General features: G+C 39.9%; 5 protein-coding genes across 6 annotated transcripts; 1 reads left to right on the top strand and 4 right to left on the bottom strand.

Annotated features, from left to right (window-relative positions):
* Positions 1-579: 579 nt before the first annotated feature.
* LOC140775314 (O-fucosyltransferase 19-like) lies at positions 580-4,415 on the bottom strand. The gene is made up of 8 exons (XM_073118533.1): positions 3,710-4,415; positions 3,369-3,441; positions 3,205-3,275; positions 3,027-3,115; positions 2,811-2,943; positions 2,496-2,725; positions 1,914-2,390; positions 580-1,832 (listed from the first exon to the last, which is right to left on the bottom strand). The coding sequence occupies exons 1-8, from the start codon at positions 4,193-4,195 to the stop codon at positions 1,628-1,630; spliced, it is 1,764 nt and encodes a 587-aa protein (XP_072974634.1). The 5' UTR covers positions 4,196-4,415; the 3' UTR covers positions 580-1,627.
* A 2,452-nt stretch (positions 4,416-6,867) lies between these two features.
* LOC140776632 (mitochondrial uncoupling protein 1-like) lies at positions 6,868-10,194 on the top strand. Its single transcript, XM_073120398.1, has 9 exons — positions 6,868-7,159; positions 7,375-7,593; positions 7,683-7,761; positions 7,884-8,017; positions 8,096-8,194; positions 8,312-8,416; positions 8,731-8,805; positions 9,592-9,678; positions 9,815-10,194. The coding sequence occupies exons 1-9, from the start codon at positions 7,079-7,081 to the stop codon at positions 9,848-9,850; spliced, it is 915 nt and encodes a 304-aa protein (XP_072976499.1). The 5' UTR covers positions 6,868-7,078; the 3' UTR covers positions 9,851-10,194.
* Positions 10,195-10,907: 713 nt separating this feature from the next.
* Positions 10,908-13,612, bottom strand: LOC140776633 (reticulon-like protein B12). 2 transcript variants are annotated; one of them, XM_073120400.1, is made up of 4 exons: positions 13,412-13,612; positions 13,134-13,308; positions 11,773-11,984; positions 10,908-11,487 (listed from the first exon to the last, which is right to left on the bottom strand). In XM_073120400.1, the coding sequence occupies exons 1-4, from the start codon at positions 13,458-13,460 to the stop codon at positions 11,318-11,320; spliced, it is 606 nt and encodes a 201-aa protein (XP_072976501.1). In that variant the 5' UTR covers positions 13,461-13,612; the 3' UTR covers positions 10,908-11,317. The 2 variants fall into 2 exon arrangements, with proteins under 2 accessions (XP_072976501.1, XP_072976500.1); XM_073120399.1 differs by having other exon boundaries at positions 13,134-13,314; positions 13,412-13,606.
* Positions 13,613-13,853: 241 nt separating this feature from the next.
* Positions 13,854-17,224, bottom strand: LOC140775385 (protein GRAVITROPIC IN THE LIGHT 1). The gene is made up of 4 exons (XM_073118649.1): positions 16,918-17,224; positions 16,461-16,583; positions 15,351-16,021; positions 13,854-14,792 (listed from the first exon to the last, which is right to left on the bottom strand). The coding sequence occupies exons 1-4, from the start codon at positions 16,959-16,961 to the stop codon at positions 13,978-13,980; spliced, it is 1,653 nt and encodes a 550-aa protein (XP_072974750.1). The 5' UTR covers positions 16,962-17,224; the 3' UTR covers positions 13,854-13,977.
* A 1,243-nt stretch (positions 17,225-18,467) lies between these two features.
* Positions 18,468-26,488, bottom strand: LOC140775570 (alpha-glucan phosphorylase, H isozyme). Its single transcript, XM_073118950.1, has 16 exons — positions 26,331-26,488; positions 25,987-26,224; positions 25,724-25,903; positions 24,618-24,794; positions 24,444-24,529; positions 23,502-23,691; positions 22,927-23,019; positions 22,309-22,487; positions 22,112-22,229; positions 21,894-22,025; positions 21,133-21,351; positions 20,845-21,048; positions 20,257-20,415; positions 19,634-19,897; positions 19,134-19,324; positions 18,468-18,896 (listed from the first exon to the last, which is right to left on the bottom strand). The coding sequence occupies exons 2-16, from the start codon at positions 26,194-26,196 to the stop codon at positions 18,770-18,772; spliced, it is 2,529 nt and encodes an 842-aa protein (XP_072975051.1). The 5' UTR covers positions 26,197-26,224; positions 26,331-26,488; the 3' UTR covers positions 18,468-18,769.
* Positions 26,489-26,789: the final 301 nt, after the last annotated feature.

A 26,789-nucleotide genomic window follows, 5' to 3' on the forward strand; every position in this document is an offset into this window, starting at 1 on the left:
TCCTATTCTCCTTTTGAAAAGGTGTCTTTTGGGCTATGAATGTGCAAACGGCTAGTAGCAAGGTTACCTGCATATGATTGAGATACCTTGAATGTTGTATATTATCTCTTTCTTTTCTTTTATTTTCTTTTCTTTTTGGATAAAAGATAAGTCCAGAACTCTCTGGGTGCATTAATATAATTATCTATTTCAAAAAATAAGTTTATCAATATATAAACAATAAAAGTGCGTGTGTAGGATTAGGATCCAACCAGCCCTTTTGTTGTGTTAGAATGTACCCATCATATCTGCAAAAAGATCAGATCCGCATCCGATAAGAAATTCGCGTTCCTCCCACCAATTTATGGGACTCCGATTCCGATTTCGATCTCCATAAATTTCTCCAACCAAACCTTATACCGAGTGAGAACTTTGGAGCCGCCATTAACGGCGAAAATGGCGCGGCGCATCGAATGCCTCTCCAAAACCAGCTCGAAGAGCTCTAGTCGATGATGGCGACGGCGACAATGCCCTTGCCCCATCCCCCACCCGAAAAATGAGGCGATCGGAGAAGTAGAAGAGCCCTAAAAGGAGGTAAGCATTGGGTCTTCTCTGTCTTCATTGGAGAAAAGGCGAGATTTTATCAAATTTTATGCGATTTTAGTGGCGTTTTTATGATTTATTCTAGATTTGGTATAGGCTGTGTTTAGAAAATTGGGAAATAGTGTGGTTGAAAGAGGGAGAAAAAGGAAGATAATTGAACTGGAATTAATATGGAACCTGCATGCGGTATATGAAATAAATCCTCACGGAGTTAACTTGGAAATCATCATGACGTAGATTCGGATTTGAGAAATGCATGTCCTTCATTCATTAGTTGTTCTATGTAGAAAAAGTGTCGCCAGTAAAATGATCTTTTATTAATCTTTCACAAAATCCGTTAAAAGTTTGTACTTCTCATTGGAAAATTCTTGAGTACTCTGGTTTCAATATTTCCAATGGGTTAATCAAACTGAGTGTTTTAAAATACCAAATCTTAGGGCTAAACCATAAAAAATATTTTACTAACCCGGGGCTGATGCCACATTCCCATCTTCTGGTGCTAATAATCGCAACTTCAAACAATATACATCAAATTGCATAAAAGTAAATTGTTTTCTGAAATCATAGTATGAATACTACAATATTGCATATATAAACCAAGATTTTTTTTCATACATTATTGAAATCAGTGCCTCCATTATCAAAGGTCAGCTGGCTTAAAATGAATCAAATGAAATGAAGGAAGAAAATAAAGATATTACTGTTCAAGTAAAGGAGGCTATTCAGCCCATTGTGTCTCTCATTTCTCATCTTTGAGGATCAATCATCCTTTGGTTGAAATTGTTTCCTCTGTAATCTCTCTATATACATTACGCGCCCCATAAAAGAATAGCCGGATAAGGGTTGAAAAAAAAAATGATACACAGCTAAGGTGCTAACCCATGAGTGTGATGAGAATCCTAGTTACAATCAGTTCTGCTGAGATGACACTGTTAAGCAGAAGTCACTACCCATGTAGAATAACTTTGTGTGGCCATACTCAATTGTATTGGCCAGAGTAGGTGGTCTTTAGAGAGCGAGTTCTCCTCCCAAAAGCAAAATCATGTCATTTCTCCCTCTGTTGTCTTTTGCATAAACAGCCAGGAAGAGGATTTGCATAAAAGTTCTCTTCTTGTCTGGGATTTTCTCCACTTCTTCTCTCGTATGGACCTCCAAGCCTATCAGCATGATACTTCCTCACCTTAACCTCGAATTCCTTCCAAGTTATTGCACCATCATCCATCTTATCAATTAGCTTCACAAATCTCTGCCTGAAGACATGCCAAACAATTTGAGTTTTAGGCTGTAGACAGATTCAAGGACTTGAGTTAATCTAGTATAAGTAAATATACCTGTCAGGATTTATAGTCTTAACAAATCCTTCAAATCTTCTGTGCCCCTGAACAGCTTTGGCCATATTTCCATCATAAGTATACACAAAAACATCGCTGTTGAGGGCCACAATATAGTCTAGAGCTGCAAGGCGGTTTTGGTACAATTCAAGAGGCTCTAATTCCTCAGCTGTTGCCAGGGTTTTGTGTGTATAAATGTCTGGATATTCTGCTCTTAAAGCTTCCATACTATTGACGCCATAGATTTCCCCTGCTACAATATAAATCTTTGTTGCAGAAGGATATCCCATAGCTTTAAGGAAAATAGCAGCTTCGCGTGGAGTCATGGGGCAACCTCCTTCAAGTCGCCTCTCCTTACTATTAATTTCTTTCTCCTTCCAGTGCTTAACCTTGTACCGCATGATTCTCAGCTCTTTTACCTCTTGATATGTTAGATTGTGGCCGCAACCGGTAAATGAGAGCATGTCCTTCTCATATCTGTTAAATCATGAACATTCAGGGATATATCAAACTCATGCACTCATTTTCTCTATGTAAAGATGCAGGGGCTGCTCAGTTGGATAAACCATCCACCAAGATTACCTTAAATGAAGTGCAATATAATGATTACTTTCATTCCTCAGCCTATCAACTAGTACTCTCCCCAGTTCTTCAATTTCTTCCGTGTATCGAAGTGCTTTATAGTTTGCACGGCACCGGAGCCTCTGAACCGAAGGAGGAAGGCCATTGTTAACAAGCCGGGTATCTGTATGGGTAAACTTCACCACTTTGTACCTCTTCAAATGTTTTGTATAATCTCTGTAATAAGAAGCCTGTACAGAAGGAAGAGATCAGGTTAAGTGGAACAAGCCCTTCAAATGGATGTCCTAAAGAAAGTTATTATCTCCTGATGCATACCTTGGACCAAGAGGTTGGTGCCCTCACAAGAGGCTTTATTGTTGTGTAAGCTTGTGGAAGGGACTTCACTATCTCAATGTCCTCTTTTAGAACTTCTATGAAGTGGTTCAAGTCAAATATATCTTCAAATTCACTGTATAAATCAAACTATATGTGTCAGGGCTCTTTGCAGCTTCTATGTATCTAAAACTATGGAAAGAAACAAAATTCCAATACCTTGGATCTGTCCAGAATGAACTATGATCCAGGGTAGGGACAACCAAGGTTGCATTCATGAGCTTCGCCACCGCAACCATATCACTTATCTGCATTGGAAATTTTGAAATGTCTCAGCTGAAAATTTTATGGCTTATCAACAAATAGGTGCATTCTACTGATTGAGATGTATACATACTCCCATTCGCATCTGATTTAGCCCGCCATTAGCATGAACAACAAGATATCCAGCTGTTGCATTGTTAGTTCCTGCAATGTGAAATGATCATTCACTAAAAGAGTTAGAAACTGTTACAAGTGTTTGGTGGGAAAAGATTTGAGAAACAGGAGGCAAGAAATTACTATAACGATGTTTTGGCTGTTCAACGCATTGACTATAGTCATCAGCATTTGGCTTCATCCAAATGTCAGGAATCTGTAGATATTAAACAGGAAAAGTTCCTTAACAATCTATACAAATTGATGCCATGCCCAGAGGCTTTTGCACAACTTTGCCGCATTTAGTTTCGCATTAGAAGTTGCAAACAATGACGATTCTTCTTCCCGGCATAAACTTTGCAGCATTTAATTCAGAAATCATCATTAAAAAGAGAAACTTTTCTCCTCCTCCTCCTTGGCATAAACTTTAACACCATTTTATTCTCACAATTTACTGTAATAAATTTAAATAACACAAGACGTACCGGTGGCTCGTGAAGTCGAACAGGACTAGTTAAGTTCTCCTCCACCCAATTCCATCCCATCGTTGATTGTTCTCCTCCTCCTCCTCCTCCTCCTCCTCCTCCTTCAACCTTCTGCACCAACCTCGCCTTCTCGCTTCCGTATCCACCGGTCCTTCTCGAACTCAAGAAACCCATAACCGCCACCATACCAAGCAATCCCATCACCACCCCTCTCATCCAAGCGTACCTCCCACCACCACCACCACCTCTACCGCAATTGCTACAACTACCACTACTACTCCCCTTCTTCAAAAACAGAGCCTTCAATGCCGGAAACACGTGCCCCGCAGCCTCCTCCTCTTCCACTTCCTTGTCGTCGTCGTCGAAATCTTGTAAAGACCTCTCGAGGTCGTTGCTCGAGTCCTGTAACCGCCGCCTCGTTGGCCCGCAAGCGATTGGGCTCGGCGTGGGAGACAACGTGGGTATGGCCGCCCCGATGGTTGCCATAGCCGGGAAGAGACGTACGTGCGATAACTTCCTTTTCTTTTTACTAAAATTTTCCTTAATTTTTTTTTTTTTTTTTTGGTGCGGGGTTGTAGTGCCTAATAATAGGATCAGGAAATGGAATTGGGAGTGGGGGAGAGGAAAGCCCGGGAAACAAACGGTGATGGAACCGCGTTTTTAACAACCGTCTCTTCTTCTCTTCTCTTTTCTTTTCTTTTCTTTTCTTTTCTTTTCTTTTTAGTGTTGTTTGCTCCCCGAAAACTGTGGCGTCGTGGGACGTATATATAATGGAAACGAAAAGATTCATCACAGCAGCACAATATATATTAATAATTCCAGCAACCTATCACAAACGCTCAGGAATTAGAAATTAAAATTTCCGTGTGCTTTTAGTATTAATTAATTTTTATCAAAAATACTTATTTTTAAGAGTCACGTCATAAAAATACTAGGCTTATATTGGTTTATAACTTTCGAGTGATGGTGGTCCTGTTTTAAGTTTTTAAGTGATGGTGGTGCACGAACTGGATTTGACCACTTACGTTAAGGGCAGGCTTAAGATCTTACGATGTCTACTAGTATAAGAAATCCGGGTCTAGTATTGTATCTATATTGGTCGTCGAAGAAAACTAAGATGGGAATTAATTAAGTTAATGAAGGAGATAATTAAGTTAACGAAGGAGATACTCGTTTGCCGAAAAAGGGAAGAAGCGAAACATGTGAATCCAAAATCCGTTACGTTTCGGACTTTTCCACCGTCACGCGCTCTATGTGGATCTTTTCTATGTCCGTATCGCGTTGACGCCATGCTCTTCCTTGTGCTTTCTTCCATCGATCGGATGGAAGCTATTGAAGAAGAAGAAAAAAAAAGAAGTTTTAAATGACCTGGCTCTTTTGGATTTCTTAAGCTTTGTTTTCTTCTTGCCTTAAATGTAGGTTAGTGTTCGACGGATTGAATAGCTTGTCCGGGTATTAATATCTTAAAAAAAAATTTAAGTTCAATGAGTCGATACTGAGATAATAATTAAAGCAAGCATCGTGTTTGATGAATTGATAGCTTCTTCGGATTGTACAAGCGACGCAACTCTTGCAAGCAACACTTTGAACTCTTTGTTACAATAAATGCAAATTAAGACAAAGCTGGGCACATGTTGCTAATAATATAAACTCTCCGTATCAACTTATAATTAATGTGATATTGTCAATCCATCACAAATAATAAATACTACGTGCTGTACCATTTATTTTCCAGATTTTTTTTATATATTTTTTGTCATTCTCAGCCCTCAAGCCCATCGTATTAGGAGCAAAAGCAAGAAATCTAGAGTGTAACTTCCATTCCATTTTGGTGCGCGTGGAAGGAAGTCGTGGGGTCGGGTAGTTGTCATTCTCTTAATCTCTTGTAGTGGGCGTCCACTTCTTCTTCTTCTTCTTCTTCTTCTTCTTCTTCTTCTTCTTCTTCTGGGTCAACCGGTCAAGGTCACTTTAACTTTTTGTTTTATACGATTTCTTTTCCCCCCTAAAGAAATCGGCCAAATTTATGGACTGCGTGTTTCCTCACCCGAACCAACCACAAGATGATCCATCACCCATCCACAAGGAAATACTTAGCCTTCAGTCTTCAGCCCGTTTAACACGCTGTTCGCTAACCTGAGCAATGAAAAGTATCTTTTGCTTTGAGAAAAGTGGGGTGAGTGAAATGATGGCGATCTTATAAGTGGGGAAGAGAAGAAGCATGTTGTTAGTGCCATCTATTAGGCCCTTATAAGCAATAATGGCGTGACTAAAATCATGATGTCATATTGAAATCAGCGACCTAAGTGGCAGTCAGACCTGCCTTATCTAGTTGTTACCTGGTCCAACCAGGATACATCCTCTAAACTAAAATTCTAATGCAGTGTATATGTGTCATGTGTGGTCCGAACTATATTCGCTACTTTTATCATGATGATTGATGAACAAGGGATTGGCAATATTAGTCATTTTCAACGGTGAGGAATGAATTAGCCTAGAAGAGGGGTTAGGCCCGACTCACGAGTCCCGGAGACGGCCCAAATGGCCTTCCAGTCTGACATAAGCCAGATCGATTCTCGGGCCGACGTCGGTCCATACCTGTTTGTGAATTATGGCGCGCGTCAATGTAGCAGCTTGTCTCTCCGGTGGGGCCCACGTACGCTGACTCGGATCCCGTCATGTAGTATGTTTATTCTTAAAGGTTGTTGGCAAAGTAGGCAACTGATTGTTGTTCCAGGAATAGTTGGTGCTCCAGCTCCGCATTCCTAATAAAAACGCACGCACCACGAAAGTAATGCACACACTTCATAGAGGCACCAACAACGTGCAGATAGCACTACGGATTCGAATTATTCTTATTCCAACTTTTGTTACTCAGCATTATTATTATTTTTTTAATTTTCTTTCTTTTCTTTCATTTCGTTAACTCGGTGAGTAAATTATAAATTATCTCGAGGAAAGCGATTAGATATTCCATTGTTATAGTCAAATTGGGCCCAAGTTGGGCCAGGCCTAGAGAGTAGAGACCCTGCAAGAATCACTGCAAGTAGGCGGAAAAAAGAAAGAAAAGAAGTCAGTAATCAGTATGGAGTGAGTATGTGAGTAAGATATGTACTACTACTCGTCTTACTCCGATGCCCGGTCACGGAATCCGAATATAATAAATGAGCATTTCCAACTTGCTATATTTCGCGTGTGACACTTGCTTTCCGGCGCCAACTCTCTCTACCCTCTATAGCCCCTCTTTCTGCTTCTCTCCAATCGCCAATATTTACTCTTCATTCGCCTCTCTCTCTCTCTCTCTCTCTCTCTCTCTCTTACGCCTCCCATCTTCTCCGCAAACCCTAATCAAACCGTGGTCCGCTTGCGATCATGGGGGATCACGGCTCCAAGACGGAGATCTCCTTCGCCGGAAGGTTCGCTAGCAGCGCCATCGCCGCGTGTTTCGCCGAGGTCACTCTCTGCCTGTCAACTTTCTTTCGTTTCCGTTCGTTGAATGAGTCGATTTGCTTGTTACTTTTCATGGATCTATCTCGTCTGTGATTCTTTGGTCGAAGTCTGATAAGATCTTGTGCTAATTTCTTAGTGAAAATCGAAGTTTGATCGTCCGGTTGAAGTATGTATTGATACACTTTTTAAAATATGTTGGTTACTTTGATTTCTTGCAGATTTGCACCATTCCTCTAGATACGGCAAAAGTGAGGCTTCAGCTTCAAAAGAATGCAGTTGCAGGGGATGCGGTCACTATTCCCAAGTATAGGGGAATGCTAGGCACCGTTGGGACGATTGCTAGGGAGGAAGGCCTGGCAGCACTTTGGAAGGGTATAGTGCCGGGTCTGCATCGGCAATGCCTTTTCGGAGGCCTCCGAATCGGGCTATATGAGCCGGTGTGTTTTCGTGCCTGCGCTTCTAATTGGAATTTCATCAAATATTTGCTCTGCGATACTAAAGAATATAATATTTGCCTTCTTGGCAGGTTAGAAACTTCTATGTTGGCGATAATTTTGTTGGAGATGTTCCTTTATCCAAGAAAATTCTTGCTGGACTTACAACTGGTGGGTGTCCTTATTCTTTTCTTTTTTTCTGACAAAACTAGTTGCGAAGTTTGTAATTTTAGCGGTCAATACCGTGATATGGTCGAATGATACACCAAATACATATTTCAAAAATCAATCAGGTGCTTTAGCAATCACAGTGGCAAATCCAACTGATCTTGTCAAAGTAAGACTTCAGGCTGAGGGGAAGCTTCCACCTGGTGTGCCAAGGCGTTACTCTGGAGCACTGAATGCTTATTCGACAATTTTTAGACAGGTCATGATATGAGAATAACTGATGATAGTTGGAATTTGGTTATTCTTTTCTGAATCGGGTAAAATCTTCAAATTTCAGGAAGGAGTAGGAGCTCTTTGGACTGGGCTTGGACCAAATGTTGCACGTAATGCTATTATAAACGCCGCAGAATTAGCTAGCTATGATCAAGTGAAACAGGTAAAACTGCTTAAACATGTCACTTATATTTTTCTTCTTTGTGTATCATCCTTCTTACTCTTTTTTTTTTCAAAAAAAAATTTAGTTTCACTGCATTGCTTCTTCATTTTGGTGCAGACAATTCTGAAACTTCCTGGGTTTGAAGATAATGTTTTTACTCATCTTTTATCTGGTCTGGGAGCTGGATTTTTTGCGGTTTGTGTGGGTTCTCCTGTTGATGTGGTAAGATGTCCTTATTAGAACAGACTAAATAACTGGTAAATTATCTGCTCTAGTCATCTAAATGAAGCTGCTAGATTAATCAACCTTTCCATAAAATGAATCTTCCGTCTTGTTCCTTTGTATGGCATTAATATAAGAGCAGGAAAAGCAGTTGAAGCCTAACTTTTCCTAATAATATTTCTCTTTTAATCTCTGCTTTATAGGTCTCCTCTGTATTCCTTAGATGACTAAACACTCACTACCAAGAACATAAAAGTACATAACTTGAGAGGTCAATAAAATTTCTACACTGATGGAAAGGATTACTTTTGCAGGTGAAATCAAGAATGATGGGAGATCCATCTTACAAGAACACGCTTGATTGTTTCATCAAGACACTGAAAAACGATGTACGTTCAACCCTTCTACCATCTTCCTGACAAGTACTTTAGGCAAAACAATTATGACTGTTTTCAGACTCATTCATTTGCATCAACTTTATATGGTTGCTCCTTTGTTGCATGTTCAAAGAGCACACACTTAGGTGGATGATTCTACCTACCAACAGCCTTAATATATTTCATAGCAACATCAAACCTTGTTGTCTATTTTTGTTTAATCTTGATGCTAGCACAATTGCCCACAAGCTTGACCTCATATGACAGTTGGCAATCAGTATCAGAGCTTAGCTTCACTTGAGATTTCAGTTTTCTCTCTTACGGGGTTGTTTGTTTCTGTGCTTATCTTTAGAACTCTTTGGTATAAAGGTTTATCAGATGACTGCCAGAACTCATTTGGGCATTATTTACCTTTTACTCGCTTGATCACCTTCTTTTGATTAAAATGGCATCAACACCTTTTGTTCATTATGTATTTCTGAAATATAAAGTTCCTAAACAGAATAGTCGTCTTTCTTCTTTTGGGGAGGACAGGACTTATGGATATTTATGTATGTGTATTTATAGTAAGAAGTTCTAGAAAAGTTTGTAAAATATTTTTCAACTAAATTGGTTAAATTTGATTATAAATGTATTCAATGTACTTTTTCTGTATAGGAGTGAGGGTATAATGTGTTTTAATGTGGTTTGTCTCGATAGATGCACTTAAAAAATATTTTTTTGTTCTTTATTGCATGTGTTTATGCACATAAACATCATGGTAGCATCAGAGGCATCTAAGAAAATTTTTGTCTGCAGGGACCTTTAGCTTTTTATAAAGGCTTCATTCCCAATTTTGGTCGGCTAGGATCATGGAATGTGATTATGTTTTTGACGTTGGAGCAGGTTAGTTGAAGCTGACTAACATATACGTTGCTTTAATATATCTAAAGATAGACTTACAGCCACAAATATATACCTCTGCATGCTGATCAGGGAGGTTCTTGTGCAAGGTGTTAATATTCTTGTCTTTCTTGGGCAGGTTAAGAAGCTCTTCACAAAAGAGGTGCCGAATTGACCCATCCGTGGGCAAGTTTAAGAAACTCAATTAAACCAAATAAGTTTTTGGACAAATGATTTCCTCAGTCCATACATGCAAATGGTTTTGACAATTCTCCATCAAGGCACCTCAGTAATTGGCAGTGCCTCTTGAGTTCAGAGTTCCTGATTGTTGAACGTGAATAAGCTGTTTAATTTATGATTATCTCATTCTGAATGTAGAACTATATAACTACAGCAGTGAGATAGTTGGTCAGCCTGCTGATCAGGAAAGCGGAATAAATTCCTAACATTGATCTCCTTTTTGAATTGTGGTCCTTGTGGACTTCAGTGATATCTAATGAAGCTTTTCTTCCAACACAAGTTTCTCGTGAGAGTCGTGCCTGATTTTTATCCAATGCTAATTACGCTGTTGTAGCTGCTGCACAGGTTGCATATAAGTATCCTATTTCCTGTAAGATGAACTATGTTTCTGTTTTTATCACACCTTGCATTGTGCCTTATCATATACTTAAAAAATGTATATATTCCATCTTTGCTGTCATTAGTGGAAATTTGGTGTTTTCCTAGGAAGCAATTCTTGAGATAGAACAAGTTAAATTGCAATCACACCTAAAAAAAAGTAGGGAGTCCATATGAAAATATCTAGACTTGGAATATGGTTTTCGATGAGCCAACCTTGTCTGATGGGTAAAGAAAAGGGTAGTGGTATAGAATACAAATATACAATGAGTTTTTTACTGTTTTAAATTTTGCCTAATTTATTTTTACACGACTCATTCACTTGGAAACTTTATATATTAAATTATATGGGTTTGAAAACCATTAACATAATCGCTAATTAGATTAATGATTTACATAAAAAGTTCAAAACCTCAAAATATTGCCCAAATTCTTTAAAAAAAACTCATAAATTGTCTTAATTTTCAAATATAAACTTATATCCAAATTTCTCTCTAAGATTTAATTTGTTTAAGAGTTCTAAAATCATTTAAAATTATCGTATAAATCACTTATACTGATGAAATCCATTAGTCTTATATTAAACTTCTGAAATATACTAGATATATAAAATAAATATTTATGGTGAGCTAATTTGATCAAAAACTCAATTTACAACTCCATGTCATACGGAGAGGACGGGCAGAATCCCAAGATAAAATTTGTTGTGACTATCCGGGGCTATCGTTTTTTTTCCCCCCTTGGAGAAAGCAATCCAAGGCTTCTGTTTCAAGAGCTTGTTCTCAACAGAATTGCTGGTAAATTTGCTTCCTAATGTTCCAAAATTGAAGAAAAAGTGAGTCCGGAATATTGTTCTTTTCTTTTTAGACAAAAGAGTTGCTCGATCCAAAGTGCAGAACATCAGTACAGCTGCTCACAGGTCGAACAAGAGATCCTGAGGAAGATTTGTAAAGCAAAACTCTCTTTGAGAAAAGAAATGGAATGTGATGGGACCAAAATCTCTGCTTTCGGATGTACTGCTAGATCAGACTAATTTCTTCTGTTCCAAAATCCACTTCTTAACCTCGTCAAAGTACTCTGTTCTTATTCTCTCAAATGTTTGCACCTTTGCATAGACCAACTTTTTAATGTATCCGTGGATGCACTCCCGGTACTTCTCAATTAAGGCAGGGATGGTCAGAATTACAACAAGACCTGAAAGGAAGAGACGAGTTAGCAAAGTTGGGATCACTGAGATTATTTTCCCAAATATTACATGTCACCAATCCTACTTCTGATACATCTCAAAAATAAAAAGACATTCATTGCCATATGAGTCTCCTGTCTCCAAGGTCTATAAGCACAAAAAGTCTTTTATTCATCATAAATCAGCACGTATCTATTCATTATTCATGAGATAAGTCTAAGATTCTTGCGCACTCTGTTAGGAAAACTAGAGATTTTGTCGTAATTAATCCTCCAACAAAAAATGTAAGTTACCTATATAACTGAGAGTGAGAAAATCAGTCAAACGGCCGATGATGGAGATAAGCAACAAACAAGCAGCTACTCTATAGAAAAGTTTTGAGTCCTTCCCGAGTGCAATATCCTCAAAAGCCGAGAGCACCATGTTCATACAAGAGCCCACATAGGCTGCAGCTTCATTAATCACCTCTTCTGAAAGAGTCATCTTTGGTATGGGTGGAAGTGGCCTGCATTTGTGTCAGCTTAACGGCTAAGGATCATAAATCTCACATTGCAATACGAAGAAAAGGAACAGGTAGGTACATGGCCAAAATCTGAAAAGAATAATGTGAGATTCATATGAACAAAATATGACAGAAACAGTGATTTTTTTCTCCTTTTGGTAAGCTTAATATTAATGATTTTTGAGAATGTATAAGCATTGGAATAATAAAAAAACTTCCTTGTCCTAGAATTAGTTCTGAAAGGAGATTGTTCACTCCATAAAGCTTCCCCCAGAACATCTCAAAGATCTTTACATCAAGAAAATTCATCCTATAAACTCTTCTTTAGGTACAAAGATCCATATTGCTTACAACTACTATTATTTCAGTGATACCACCGCATCAATGAATAGGCGATTGTTCAACTAATTAAAGAATTCTGTTCTTATAAGTTAATGGGCGAAGAATATATCAAGTAACCTTACATATTTGTGTGATATCTTCAATTTTCTATCATAGAAGTGCAAAATATACTTCCGTCACTATGATGGAAACATTTACATGCTTCTTTTTTCAGCTTCCGGCTTGTCATAGCCATTGGCGTAGAGCTATAACTTTATTCTTCAATGTAAGAAAAGGAATATGAGATTCCTAACCGGATAAAAAAGAAGACAATTTCATCTACTCTTGATAAATGATCTACACAAACTTGTGCGGCAATCCTGTGTACAAGATAATATTCTCACTCCTTCATGTGCTTTTGTATATTTCACAACCAAAATCATCAATCTAGTACAAAGTACACTCATCTAGCATAAAATCCACATGAAGATGACATGAGAAAAAACAAGATGCTTCAACTAAAGAAGGAGATGAAATAACACAAGAAAGATTAAGAACAATTCCTTCTGTTCCAAAAAATGAGCTCAACACACATAAAAAAAAAGCAAAAATAAAGCCCAAGGGTTCTACTTCTTTTCACTTTGTTTTTTTTTTTTACTCTCCTTTTTTTTCCTCCGATGTAACAAACAAGGAAGACATAAATCTTGAAATCTATCAACAGAAAACATGCAATCTATCCCGGTCTCCTACCCTAAACCCTAAACTAGATCATAGTTTCTAGTCAAAGGCACTTCACAACAATCAAAAGACAACCATTGAGATTTTTTTTACCTGTTTAAAACTCCAGCCGCCTTCGCCCATATGAACAGAACGGAAAGCAAGAGCAGTAGAACATTCGAGAGAAACGATATCAAAGTATACCCGGATTTGTAAAAGAACACCCAAGCAGCTACCGTTCCAACCAATACCCCAATCGACACAGTTTTTCTCCTCCACAGCACCACATCTGGAACTGCCGAACAATTCAAAATGGAAACGATCGAAGAGATCAAAACCCCAATTAGCAAATACTAGGCATCGAAGATTTAATCTTTCCTAGGTAGTTTTACCGAGTCCTCCTCCGAGAATGCCATGCAAGGACGACGAATGGGATTCCATCGATGGATCGTCGATTGCGATCGGGAACGCGGCGGTGGAAAAGATGAGGGGAAAATGATGGAATGACTTGTTTTTTTTTTTTTTTTTTTTTTAATATTTATTTTGTGTTCCTTTTACTATAATTTCTCCGTATGGGGATGGGTGCGAGACATGAAGTAGTTTTGGAGGAAAAGGAATAATGGAGGCGTATGGGGATTCTGCTTCTGGACCCACACGTACTATAAAGCGCCGTCATCGTCGTCTTCTTCCTCTCCCTTTCTTGACATTTTGAAAGCAAATGGAATAACCGGAGAAAAATTCTTCCCCCGGTATATATTTACCGCCATTACCGCGGATTATATAGTTAGTTTGGCACGCTCGTTGCATGTGACCGATGATGGTGCTACAAAGAGATAGTAAGGATTATTTTAATTATATGTATTTTAGGACACCCAAAATGGTTTATAGAAATAGTTGATAGATGAACAAGAATTCTTGGAAAGGATTAACAATAGAAGCGGTGATGAAATGGACTCGATCACTGCCCTCGACCTCGTGGCACAAGATAAACCCTGGCGCGAACCACTGAACCATTACCGAGCTTAAACCCAGGAGCGACCGAGAAGCCCACCACCAACTCTGGCGGAACTCGTCCCCCGCCGAACCTAACCACGCTCTCCATGTAATCTGGGTGAAAGTCGGCGCCCTTACTCGCCTCGAAGTGACTCGGGGCCGGATCCAGAGCGAAGGCCAACAGATGCAGCAACCACACCGCCTTCGCCAGCCTTAGGAACTCGCCGTAGAAACCAGTCCTCGGGTGGGTCCCAGCCACCACTTGCCTATGTTGCTCCGTCCCGCCGAACAGCGATTCCTCCATCTTGGCGTGCACCACGGCGAGGTACTTCTTGGCGGCGAACTTGCCGAACTGGCACGTGGGGAGGATCCCGAGCAGCTCGGCCGGGTCCATCCCGCGCATGTCGCGGAACTGGACGAAGCAGTCGCGGCGGAACTCGTCGGGGTGGAGGAGGGAGGAGAGGGAGCCGTCGATGTAGAAGGTCTCGTTCTCGAAGCCGTGGAAGAGGCGGCGGTTGACGTAGGATTCGAGCGCGTGCTTGGCATGCTTGGGGCCCACGTCGGGGATGGACGGGTAGTTGTGGTGGATTTCCAAGGAGGAGATGTCTCCGCGGCGGCCGTCTGTGGTGGTGGAGTTGACGATGGAGCGAACGGCGGCGGAGATGTCCCACCGGGCGGAGCGCATCAGGGAGAGGAGGTGGGAGGTGAAGGATTTGGAAGATGACTTCACTTCCTCCATGCACGCCTCGAACAGCTCCGCCGTCGGGCGCCCTTGTGCTCCTGCCGTGTTTTCCAAAATGACCAAAATATCCTTACGGCGTCCGTTCAATTGAAGTTATCGGAGAATTTGCATATAAACGTCCTATACTCTGGTCATTTACTATTTTGCACTAGCACCTCGTCTTAAAATAAGCTCAAAGAACTTTCGATGAGAGAGAAAAGAAGAAGAAAAAAAATTAACTCAGCTAAAATTTGGATTGATTTTTTTTTTTTTTTCCTCCTTCCTTCTGAAAGCTTCATCTATGACATCAAGCACCTAGGACCAAGTTTCACATCCGTTGAACACCCTATTATGAATCCAGATGTCACTGTGAGATGTTATTTTGATTTGGGTTTAATCCCCATTCTCTCTCAAAAAGCGAAAAAAACTTACAGTTAAATGTTTTAGCTTATTTTTAAAACAAAAGGATTTGAATGTAATGAAAAATACAGCTAAAACTGCAAATGTGCTTAAAATTTAAATTTAGGTGTTATACTACATGCAAATCTCCCCAAATTTGTTGTTTTGGCATTCTAAAGTAAATAGAGCGAGATGTGAGGGTTGTTATAGTTAGTTACCTACGCCAGTGATACATCCGACCCGCTTGCTGAAGTGGTGGCGCCCCTTCCTCCCGGAAGCGCCGAGCATGACGGAGCTCCGAAGTTTCTCTTTAAGACTATCCACCTCCGCCTCCTTCGACTTCAGCTCCTTCTTCATATCGTCCAGCGCCGCCTCGTAAGGCGCCACCGCCTCCCTCAGCGGCGTCACCGAAACAAGGGACCCGACACGGCCGCCACCGCCGCCGCCACGCCGGAACCGGTCCCGGAGTCTCCCCACCTTCCGGAGCTCCGCGACCACTGCCGCATCCGCGACCCGCATCTTGTCCGGGTCCCACGGACAGTGCGCCTCCTGGAGGCTGATGTAAGCCCTCTTCACGGCGGAGACGGCCTCGAAGATCTGGCCCATTAGTGCTTCCATTTCCCTCACCCGCTCCAAACCCGCGGCCCCACCGCCACCCTTCTCCTCCTCCCAGATCCGAAGCCCTTCGTCCTCCTCCTCTGCTTCGGATCCGCGTGGGTCGTTGATTTCGCCGTCGTCATCTTCGATCTCCGTCTCTTCTCCATTGTCAAGGCCGTGGCCGCCGGGAAGGCGGTGGGTGAGGCAGGAGGAAGCAACTCGGTGGATTAGATCGGAGATGTTGGATACCTTATTCGCCATTTTTTTCTTGCTCTCGTTGATCTGTTCACTCCTGTGGAGGTGTAGTAAATCGTAATGCAAGCAAAGTAGTCACAAGAGATTAGTAGGTGTAGTGCAGTTCATTAAACTGTTTGTTATAAGTCCCACAAGGAATTCATTTGACCGAGCACCAATTTCGCGGTCTCGAAAAAAAAAAAGAAGGAACGAGCGCGCACTGTGCTGCCTCGGCTCTTGTTTTTTTAGTGATTTTTCTCTGACAAGTAATTAATTGAGTCAATTAAGGGTCATTGTAGGAATCGTGCTCCTCCCAACGAGGACAGCTGATTCGAGTCTTATCTGGCTAGGACTAGGAGGATCAGGATAGTGGTGGTGAGACCGCGGGATTACAATAGTGATACACTCTTCGTTGTTGTTAATTTAAGCTAGAAAAGGCGCTGCAATTGAATAAGAGGCAGTGTGGGCAATTAAAGCGACAGTGATCGGAGCGTGACCTGTCTCGCAGCACGGAGTGCAGAGGGAATCTTGTCTGGTTCCGGTTGTAGAGAACCGGGTAATGGTGAAGATCTCGGACGTCCATTGCTGATGCAACGATCCGACGCTCATCCTTCTTCTTTCTGACAAAATACCATCTTAAGTCATATATGCAAATGTCTTAAAGATTGTGGCGGAAGTTATAAATTTCTCAATGGATAAGTCAAAAGCCCAGTTGTTCTCAGTGCTAGCTGGATCTATGGGTATAGAATACTCATGAGATCCAACGTTCCAGGGGCCAAGCCCAAATGGCAATCTCGGCTTACACATTCATATAATAAATGTGTACAATGAATTAATTTAAAGAGAAAAGAAGAGAGAGAGAGAGAGAGAGAGAGAGAGGAGAAATTGAACGGTTTATCCAGTCGTTCATGTACTTAGACGACAACTATAAAGAATGGAACTTTGCGAAGTAACCTGGTCACGCATTTGTCAAAGCCGAAGCATACGAAAGGCAACATATCGACAGATTGGAAATGAGGCGGTTTCTGAGGTAGCTGCACAGCCTTTGATCACCGGAGGTGTTGAAGAGCATGATGGACTTAGGAAGCTTAACACCTCTCTATTTGAGGGATCGAGAGGAGAAGCAAACAATTAGAATCCACGCGGCAGACGAAGGAGACCTCTAGTTGAGAGGCTAGGTCAGCCCGGGCCGGCTTGGATCGATCGATTGGTATGCTTTGTTCCCTATGGTTGTTCTTAGCGCAAAGTACAGTGGGTGACGAGTCTTGTCACTATCCAAACAGATGCATCCAATCTGATTAGTTTATTCTTGAATGCAACTCCTCCTCCTCCTCCATCTACAAATACAATAGAGAGATTAGCTAACGGATATTATCTGGGTGAAAACGAGATGCGAAAACTGCGGGTTAGCCGGTCATCGGCACCGTTACCTCAAGCAAGCACACGACGTGATTGCCACGTGTGATGTGTTCGAAGAGGCGAAGTGGCAAGAGTTCACGATTCACGATGCTACTAGTTCCACTCGCATTCATACATACATACATACATACATACATACATACATACCACCACCCCCATTTCCCATTTCCTGCACATCGGAATTCAACTTCTATACCGGAATGGCTTCCATCGCCTCCTCGAGTGCTTCCGCTTCGGATCTCCTCCGGAGCTCGTTTAATGGCGTCGCTCTTAACTCCTTGGGGGGATCGAGGAGGAGGAGGAGGAGCTCACCCAATCCGGTGGTGGCGAAGATTAGGAAGGGGAAGAAGCACGAGTACCATTGGCCTGATGAGATCGATCCCAACGTTTAGGGCGGGTGCCTCAGTTATTTGTCCCATTTCAAGCCTCCCAAGGTGAGAGCCAAGCCTGTTACTATGAGAAGCCGCTCATGGACCTCGAGAAGAAGCTCATCGATGTAAGCCCTTTGAGAAACCTCGCCAGAGTTGTCAAATAAGTTTGATTGCATTTCTGGACTACAATACCTTTACCTAATTGAGTTTCTAAATCATGCTGACCTTTTCTGACAAGATAAAGAGGGAACATGAATAGCCTTGCTGTTGAGTTTTCCGTAGGATACTTATTTCATTAGTTATTGCTCTCATTTTCCCAGCAAAAACACTCGAATATAGTTATTGATCATCACATTACGTTCTAATAGAAGAATACTTTTGTAGACTTTTTGGTTGCGAGAAAACGTGAACTCAGCTGGTAATCAATGCACGTATTATATTCAGGTTATTGTGAGAATTCGTCAATGCTTTCTTATGAACTTCATTACTCTATATCTCGATCCCCGTATACGTGGTGACTGGAGAACAATTTGGAATTGGAGAAATTGAATATTCACATAATCAATACTTAATATCAAGAATTGATGATATCCTTTGTAATCAGATTGATTGAGAATTCACATGGAGGCTTGATATTATTTTGATTTATGCTCGAGAAGTTTGTTGGGAAAAACAAGGACCTATTATGCATGCATGATCCCGTCACAGATCATATGATTTTGATTGACAGTTTTGACTTTTCATTAAATGAAATAAACTTATGCGGTATACATAAGACTGACATATTCCATTCCAAGACGTCCATCTAAAATGCTTAAGAACTTATTCGCCGGAATAAAATTAAGACGCCTGAATGTTACATTCTTGTTGCAAAGTTATATCCCTGCCTCATGCGTTTATATATATATACATGTGCAGTGAAACCAGACTTATATTATTAGTAGAAGTTTATTGTCTTCTTCCCTCATAAACGTAACTTCTTCGGAATTTGATCTTGCTGTTCCGTCTTAATTAGATTACGGAACAGGGCAGGCCTTTATATCCCATATCTCTTCAGCATACTGCGCAATAGTCCTGTCGCTGCTGAATTTGCCACTTCCCGCAGTGCTCAAGATAGACATTTTTAGCCATCTTTTCGTATCCCTACAACAGAAAATAATACAGAGCAAACCGTCAGATATAGAACGAGCCTGATCTATAGTTTGAGAAAAATTACATTTCTTGCTTTTAAGTTGATTTAGTATAACATATGAATGAAGACCTTTCTGCAGAATCTTCACATTCAATCGTTCATCAAATTGGTAAGTCATTTTCCCTACTTGTAGGGCATTGATTGGAATAGAAATAAAATTATAATTATGCTCGAGTCTGTTTACTTACTTGTATGCTTCATCCACCCTTGATTGTGCATCAATATAGCTTGGGAAGTCATAACCAACTAGGAAATAGTCCCCACGTCCGTAGCCAGAATTTCCTTCCAAAGAATCCAAGAGAGGATTGTAGTCGTAGCTACCAAATGCACCAGCCCTTATGAAATGTTTGGCTTCTTCAAAACGTGGGTCGGGTGTAAACTATAGAAAGTCAAAAGGAATCAAGTTAGCAACCCTGTTTCATAAAATTCCAAACGTCCAAGGAAGCTAGATAAATAATTTTAATATAATTTGAAACTATGGGTGCATATAGAACTTATAAGAATGATGTGCAGTGCCCAACAGCAACGAATATTGCAGAGGGCCACAAATAGATTCATGATTCGAACTCCATGGATCCTGGGTGATTTTATACTATAAACAGTACTATTGCAGGTGCTCTGGATGCTATTATAGTATTAAGCATTAAGAGACCACTAAGAAGGTAGCATGTAATGGCTCAGCATATACCAGTCCATTTTCTCTGTCCTTCCGCAGCCTTGGAACTTCATCTGCTTTGGCACCAAAAAGGAAGAAATTTTCTGCACCTATTTCTTCTCTGATTTCAACATTTGCTCCATCCAAGGTCCCAATTATGATACAACCATTTAAAGAAAATTTCATATTGCTCGTGCCACTTGCCTCCATGCCTGCAGTACTTATGTGCTGAGATAGCTCACTACCAGGAATGAGAATTTCAGCTACAGAAACATTGTAATTTGGAATGAAGACAACCTGAAAATTTGGTTACGAACAACTACCTTAATTAGTCTTGATACACTGTACTAAGTGCACAGATGTAATAAGATGTTATAACAAATGAATATATCTCTTAAAAAAACTTTTTCTCAGTATCATAAATATGAAAGAAAAAGCTGAAACATCACGGTAAAGAAAGCAGAAAGAAATCTCCTTCAGCAGACTCAGCAAGGATAATGAAAACTGAAACATTTGCATAGAGATTATACTTGACTAGTCAAATTTCCAAGGTCACTGGTATACTGTAGCATGAGAAAATTTGCAACTAATTTGGTCAGGATCATACAAGAGAGATTGTTGCCTTAGTGGCAAACTAAAATTTAAAATTATCATACCTTCAAATAGTTGTTAATTTCAGGATCATTGTTGACTACAGAGCCAACATCATTCACCAGTTTGACTATTCTCTTAGCATTGGTATATGTTGCAAATGCTTTTCCTCCAAGCATGATAGTACGCGGAGTCACTTTCTTCCTCTCTTCTGAGCTCATTTCCTACATTGATCAGTTTCAATAGCCATATTAGATTGTATGACTGAACAAGCTTTTAAACAAACTTGCAAAGCAGCACCAAAAAATCAATTATTTTTAGCTTGAAATTTCTTTAAGTTATAACAATTCTTCAATTAAGTTTTAACACTGGGCATCAATGACTCCAGAAGACAAATAAATGAAACTTGGACATCTGAAAGTTTGAAATTTCTCAGATGTGATCCATAAGATGCTGGAATGTACTTACGCTGAAACACTAATATTTTAATAACAATAGGTGAAGCGATGGGTGGGTAATCAAATTAGTCAAATTAGTCTGGCAGATTTTACTAGCAGACAATTGCAGCTGATAAACATTCTCAGTCTATTTCAGTATTTATGATACAGATAAAATGTCAATGGTAATTTTGATTGAAAGTGATAGATTTTCACCTTTAATCTCTTGTACCTATAAATGGCTCCCAAAATGTTCAGCAGCTGTCTCTTGTATTCATGAATGCGCTTAACTTGTATGTCAAAGAGGCTATTTGGGTCGATGGTCACACCTGTTACTTGAAGTACATACTGTGCCAGTCGACGCTTATTGGCCAACTTTGCCGAAGCCCACTCAGCATGAAGCTCTTCATTGTCAGCAAACTGTTGAACAGAATGTTACTCTAAAGTGCATAGCGAAAAGCACAAAGTTGAAAGCATATAAGCAAGCAAGCAACATCTACATACTTGACGGAGCCCCGTGAGGAGATCAAGATTAGTGATCCACCCGTCTGACTTCAACCATTTGGTGATTATGCCACTTAACTCAGGACTGCAAAAACGGAGCCATCTGCGAGGTGTAATACCATTTGTTTTGTTCTGAAATTTTCCGGGCCATATAGAGACGTAGTCTGCAAATAACTCTGATTTCAAGATGTCACTGTGTAATTGTGCTACTCCGTTCACCTACAAATATTGTGATCAAGTTCATTTAAAATCTATGTCTAACTTAGAAAGAGAGCAAATTCTAATAAAAACATCAATGCAATATATTGTGCTTGGAGAAAGGATCAGGGGGATTGTCAAGACGCTGCTCTTCATGTTTTTAGTAAGCATTGAAAACAGGAAGCAGGTTATTAACAAGTTGGAGAGAAAAACAACTGTCAACCAGCAGGCGGGTCCGGAAATAGAAAATATGAAATCAAATTAATTTTGTACTAAACGTTAATATATCTAGTAATAGGATAATTGTTAGAATATTTAACATAACTAAAGAATACATAGATAAAGGATAAGAATAACATCCAATAAGCAGGAAAAGTGAAGTCACTTTCACTTATATAGGAACATAGCTGACCACATCACAGGACACGGGTACTGACCTTCTTTTTACCCAGGCTAACATTACTACATTTCAAGATGCTGGTAACATGCAATTTAGCAGTCACACAGAGGAACATGAAAAATGATTAAGCATTCACTTTATTCAAACAAAGAGACAGTCTTACCTTATGAGAAGATACAACACATAAATTTGCCATTCGCACCACAGGCTTCTGGGGATTCGAGCTATCTAGGATCCTCATGGAGGGTATCTTTCCCTCCATGTCTTTTCTGGTGGAAGATATCATTGCCATAAACTTCAAAAGACAAAAAAAAAATGGTTACGCAAACCTGCAAAATGACCCATTAAAATTTATGAGAATAATAAGCAGAAGGATCATACCCTCCTATCAATTTCTTCTATGATTTCCATATGACGGGGAAGAAGTTTCCGCATTACAGCTTGTGGCCATTTCTCTAGTGCTTCTGGGAGAACTGTGTGATTGGTGTATGCAACAGTCCTAGATATCATGGGAAAAACCTGGTAGGCAAAATAATGATAGAAAAACAAATCCCAAGACAAACTAACCACGAGTTTACCTTGTTGTCACATCCCAAGCTTCATCCCAACCAAGTCCCTCATCATCCATCAATAATCGCATCAATTCTGGGATTGCAAGAGTTGGATGTGTATCATTCATCTGTACAGCAACCTTGTTAGGGAACTCAGACCACTCAACTTTACCAGCTCTTCTCTCCCTAAATCTGACAATAATATCCTGCAAATAGTTTCAGCAAAGATTACGTATCCAACTTTGCAATGTTGAAAACCTAAATACGTAGATCTCATATGCTAACAGCCTGGTAGCTAAAAGAGATCAACTCCATCCTTTGTAATAAACTCATAGATTATTGCATACTTTGTGCAGAAGTAGCAAACTGCCACTTTGACTATAAAATTTCGATTACTGAAGGAGTCAATGCTTTTGCTGGAGTCATCCTTCTCAACCTGATCCATACTTCATAGGCAAAACAGATTCAGAGAAGTATTTCAGATGCTGAAGATCTTTACTTTTTTCTTAGTCATTGTGAAATTGTGTGACAGATATGGCATAAGTAAATATACCTAGAAATCTAAGACAATACAGAATTAGAGTAGGTAGCAAATAAATAAAAGAGATCACATGAAGAACTTTATCAGGTCAGCACATTTTGTACCTGTAGTGATGCACTGCACAAGAAAAACTGTTGCTTCAATCGAAGAATCTTGCCATTTTCCGTAGCATCACCAGGGTATAGAACAGCACATATCTACAGTGTAAAGTTCTATTAGCCATCACAGGGTTAAAATAATAAAAATCTAATGTTCCACAGCCACCTGCTTACAAAAAAAATGGGTGAATAATAATTAATAAAAGGACAATACTGAGATAAAATAAATCAGTGACTAGTTTCTTAAAAACTTGAGAAACAATGCTGGACTTTTGAACTTCCATTTTCCACTATGATCTGCAGTAGCAATAATTTTGATGACAAAGCTTACTCATTTAAGAATCAAGGCAACTTGATAGCATGGAAAAATGGAACAGGCAAGAGAAAGGGGAATATCAAATACCAAAAGAAGAAAGCACAGGAACAAAAGAAAATAAAAAAATTGTCCGTGCTGCACCAATGCATTACTGGATGGCACATAAACTGGACATTTCACGTGGCTTTGAATCAATGGATAAGTAGATCTAGGTAATGATAAGGTAAGAATAATAACATCCCATCATGCCTTATGTAGAACATACCTGCTGAGCTTTAGAGTGTAGTTGAGCAGCAGATTCGTACTGTCCATCATTGAATTCAAATAAACTAAAATCTTTTGCACTAGCTTTAGCTTCCCAAAGGCGAAGACTGATTGTATTTTTTGTTTTGTATCCAGGAATTGGTACATCATAAGCCAGTGCCTGAATAATTTCTCCTTCAACCCATTTTCGACTACCACGTGCAAACATCAAGAATGAAAAACACTCATTAATGGATATAAAGGTTCAATCTGCAGAACTAATTTGATTACTTTCTAAGCAAAATTAGAATTCTAGCTTTCTGTTTAAAAAGAGTCACCAAAGTTCATGTTTTCCAAGAAGAGATTCCACAAACCATTCAAGGAGTGTGAAAAAGACATGATTAAGATGCAGACTTCTAGGAAATTGACATATAATTGCTAGAAAAGGACAATATTTTATACCACATGAAGACTGAAAGTTGCTTTCTCTAATCAATAATGAAAATGAACGCAGTCTCTTTTGTCAGAAGGGAATATAGGAAAGACATGTATTGACTAGACAGGCCTTTTTTGTCTATTGACCTGTTGTAACTGTCGACAGCTTACTTGTCATCAGATCCATCATTCATACTTCACAAAAAACTTCTACACATATTACCAGTAATATAAATAATATGGAGGTTCAGTTGGCAGCATAACTATTTTGTGCTCAACAAAATGTGGTGATGCTACAGCTTTTCTGTGGTTTATTTGATTTGGCACAGGACAGCATGCAAGAAGAATAAAAACAATTCACAGGGCAAAGATTCCTACTATGTACAGCCATAATATAACACATGGAAGGAAAAAAGACGATCCTGTTGGTATAGAGGTATTTTAAAAAAGAGAATGCAAATGTTTACAACTTTACATTTAATAATGCTGAAAAAAAAATTCATCTCAGTACTAAGAAATCTGCACTTACGACCCAGTAGGGGAGAGCTCAACATGGCCGAAAAATCTAATAGGATATACAATGTCGTGCCTGACAATCTCCCATGGGCTGAACTTCTGCCAAGTCATACATCAAGAAAAAACAACTTATTAACACGGAACAAAAGGCTTGAGATTTTGAAAGAGTTCATACTGTTGATAATACCTCAAGCCAATCTTCAGCAACTTCTTCTTGACCCTCCTTGGTTATTTGCTGCTTGAATAAGCCATACTTATATCGTAGACCATAACCCCAAGCAGGCAGATTTAGTGTTGCCATTGAATCCAAAAAACATGATGCAAGTCTGCCCAAGCCTCCGTTTCCTAAAGCCGCATCTTTCTCCTAAACAAAACCAAGAAATCAAAATTGAGAGTTAACTTCATAAAGCCAAACAAAATATATCTTATTTTAGAAAATACTACCCAATTGGTCACCGCTCAGCTCAAGATGAATTTCGACCCTAAAATTTTGTTCAAGCCGAGCTCACCTGCATTTCAGCTTAGGCTAATTCAAGCTACTAACGAGCCCTATGTATCAAGAGAGAGAGGGGAATTTGGCATTGTAAATGAGGAAAAAAAGCCCTATGTATGTACAACTGGTTGTAAAAGAGATCTTTCCCAGAATCTGCTTTCCCACCATTACCAATTTATAGAGAGAGGGAGAGACTAGCTATGAAAGAGATATTTCCCCAGATTTCCTTTTCCACCTGCCACCATTACCCAATGTAGAAAGGGAGAGAGAGGAATATAAGAACTGTAATATATGTATCAACAATTTTGAGCTTATCGAGTTGAGCCCAAACAAAGTCGGCTTATGCTTAGGCTCAGCTCGAAATGAATTTTGAGACTGAAATTCTGTTCAGGCTTGGCTCGTTTACATTCAAGCCGAGCCGAGGTCGAGTTGCTCATTTATCTTGACAGCACTAACTCAAGCTCTAGTAACTATTTGCTAAAGTTGACACTGATCAGGATCCAATAGTGCACAGATCAGGAACCTCATAAACATATCTCAATCATATAGATTTCTGCTTTTCAATATAGCTGATCTTTATGGTAAAGTCACTAGAGCTAAAACTCAAGATAATTGCATGAGCTTGCTAATGGAGACCTCTGCTATTGCGTCATTTAATACCATATAATTTCTTTCTCGTACGTCCCTTGATTTCCTATTGCTTTCATTAATTTCCAAGACTTTCCACTACTTTCCGTTCAAAACTAGACTAAACCATGAGAGAAACAATTAAGCTACAACCAGCACAAACTAATCGATACCTGCTCTGCAATTTCTTCAAGTTCATGCCCAAATTTCCTCAAAGCATCAGCATACGCATCAGCAATGTCAAGATTCCCGACAGCATTCGAAAGAGCACGACCTTGCAGGTACTCCATCGACAAGTAATACGTCTGTTTGGGATCAACTTTATGGAAATGGAGATACGTCTCATTCCACCTCTGCAACAAGCCCCAAGGGTCAAAGAACAAACCAAGTATAGCAACTCATTGCGTCCCTTAGTACTAAAATCGCGGTAACTCACCTGAATCAAGTGATCCCGAACGCTCTCTGCCGTGGCGTAAAAAGCTTGCTCCGGATCAAACTTGAGAGGGGAAAAGTGAGGAGAGTACTGAGCATGGTAAGCAATGTTGGATGCGATTTCGGATGGTTCCTCCGCTGAAGGATGTGCAACCGCTTTTACTTTAGCAGCGGCGACGGTAGCACCACCGTTGGTATCGGTTTTGGTCGCCATGGATGATTTCACTTCAGGATTTCAAGAACTAGAACAAAGAACAGCAAGATTACCTAAATCGATAGAGAAAGTGATGCAAATATAGTAGTAATCCACTCGAATAAATCGGGAGATGGATCGAGTGAGGACTTTACCCGTGTCTCCTCCTCTTGGTTAGGAAGAGGAAGAGGAAACCTTCCTCCGGATTGGTGATTATAAACGAGAGGTGGCAAGCGTCACGGGATTTGGAAAGACACGTGACGGGAAACGAGAGATCCGAGTTACGAGTTTGAACTATCTTCCCGGATTGCTTTATAACAAAAAAGAATACAAGATATTTTTTTTTCTTTCAAAAAGCTAGAGGAAGGGAATTAACGGTTCTGGAGAGGGAGAAGACAAAAGAGGAGGAGACAGATATCACTAGAGCCGCCAAAAAAATCTAGCAGGATACTTTGAGAGATGGCGATGGTACACTTACTCCTATTTTTTGCTACAGCGATATTTAATCATCTAATAAAACTTGATTAAGCTCCACATATGTGAACTAATACTATTGTTTAGGCTTCTCTTTATATAATCCAATCTCGAAAATGGCATAAGATTACACGGATCGG

The sequence above is a fragment of the Typha angustifolia genome, chromosome 14, assembly GCF_048772165.1.
Source record: "Typha angustifolia cultivar Huaian chromosome 14, ASM4877216v1, whole genome shotgun sequence".
Classification (NCBI taxonomy): domain Eukaryota; kingdom Viridiplantae; phylum Streptophyta; class Magnoliopsida; order Poales; family Typhaceae; genus Typha; species Typha angustifolia.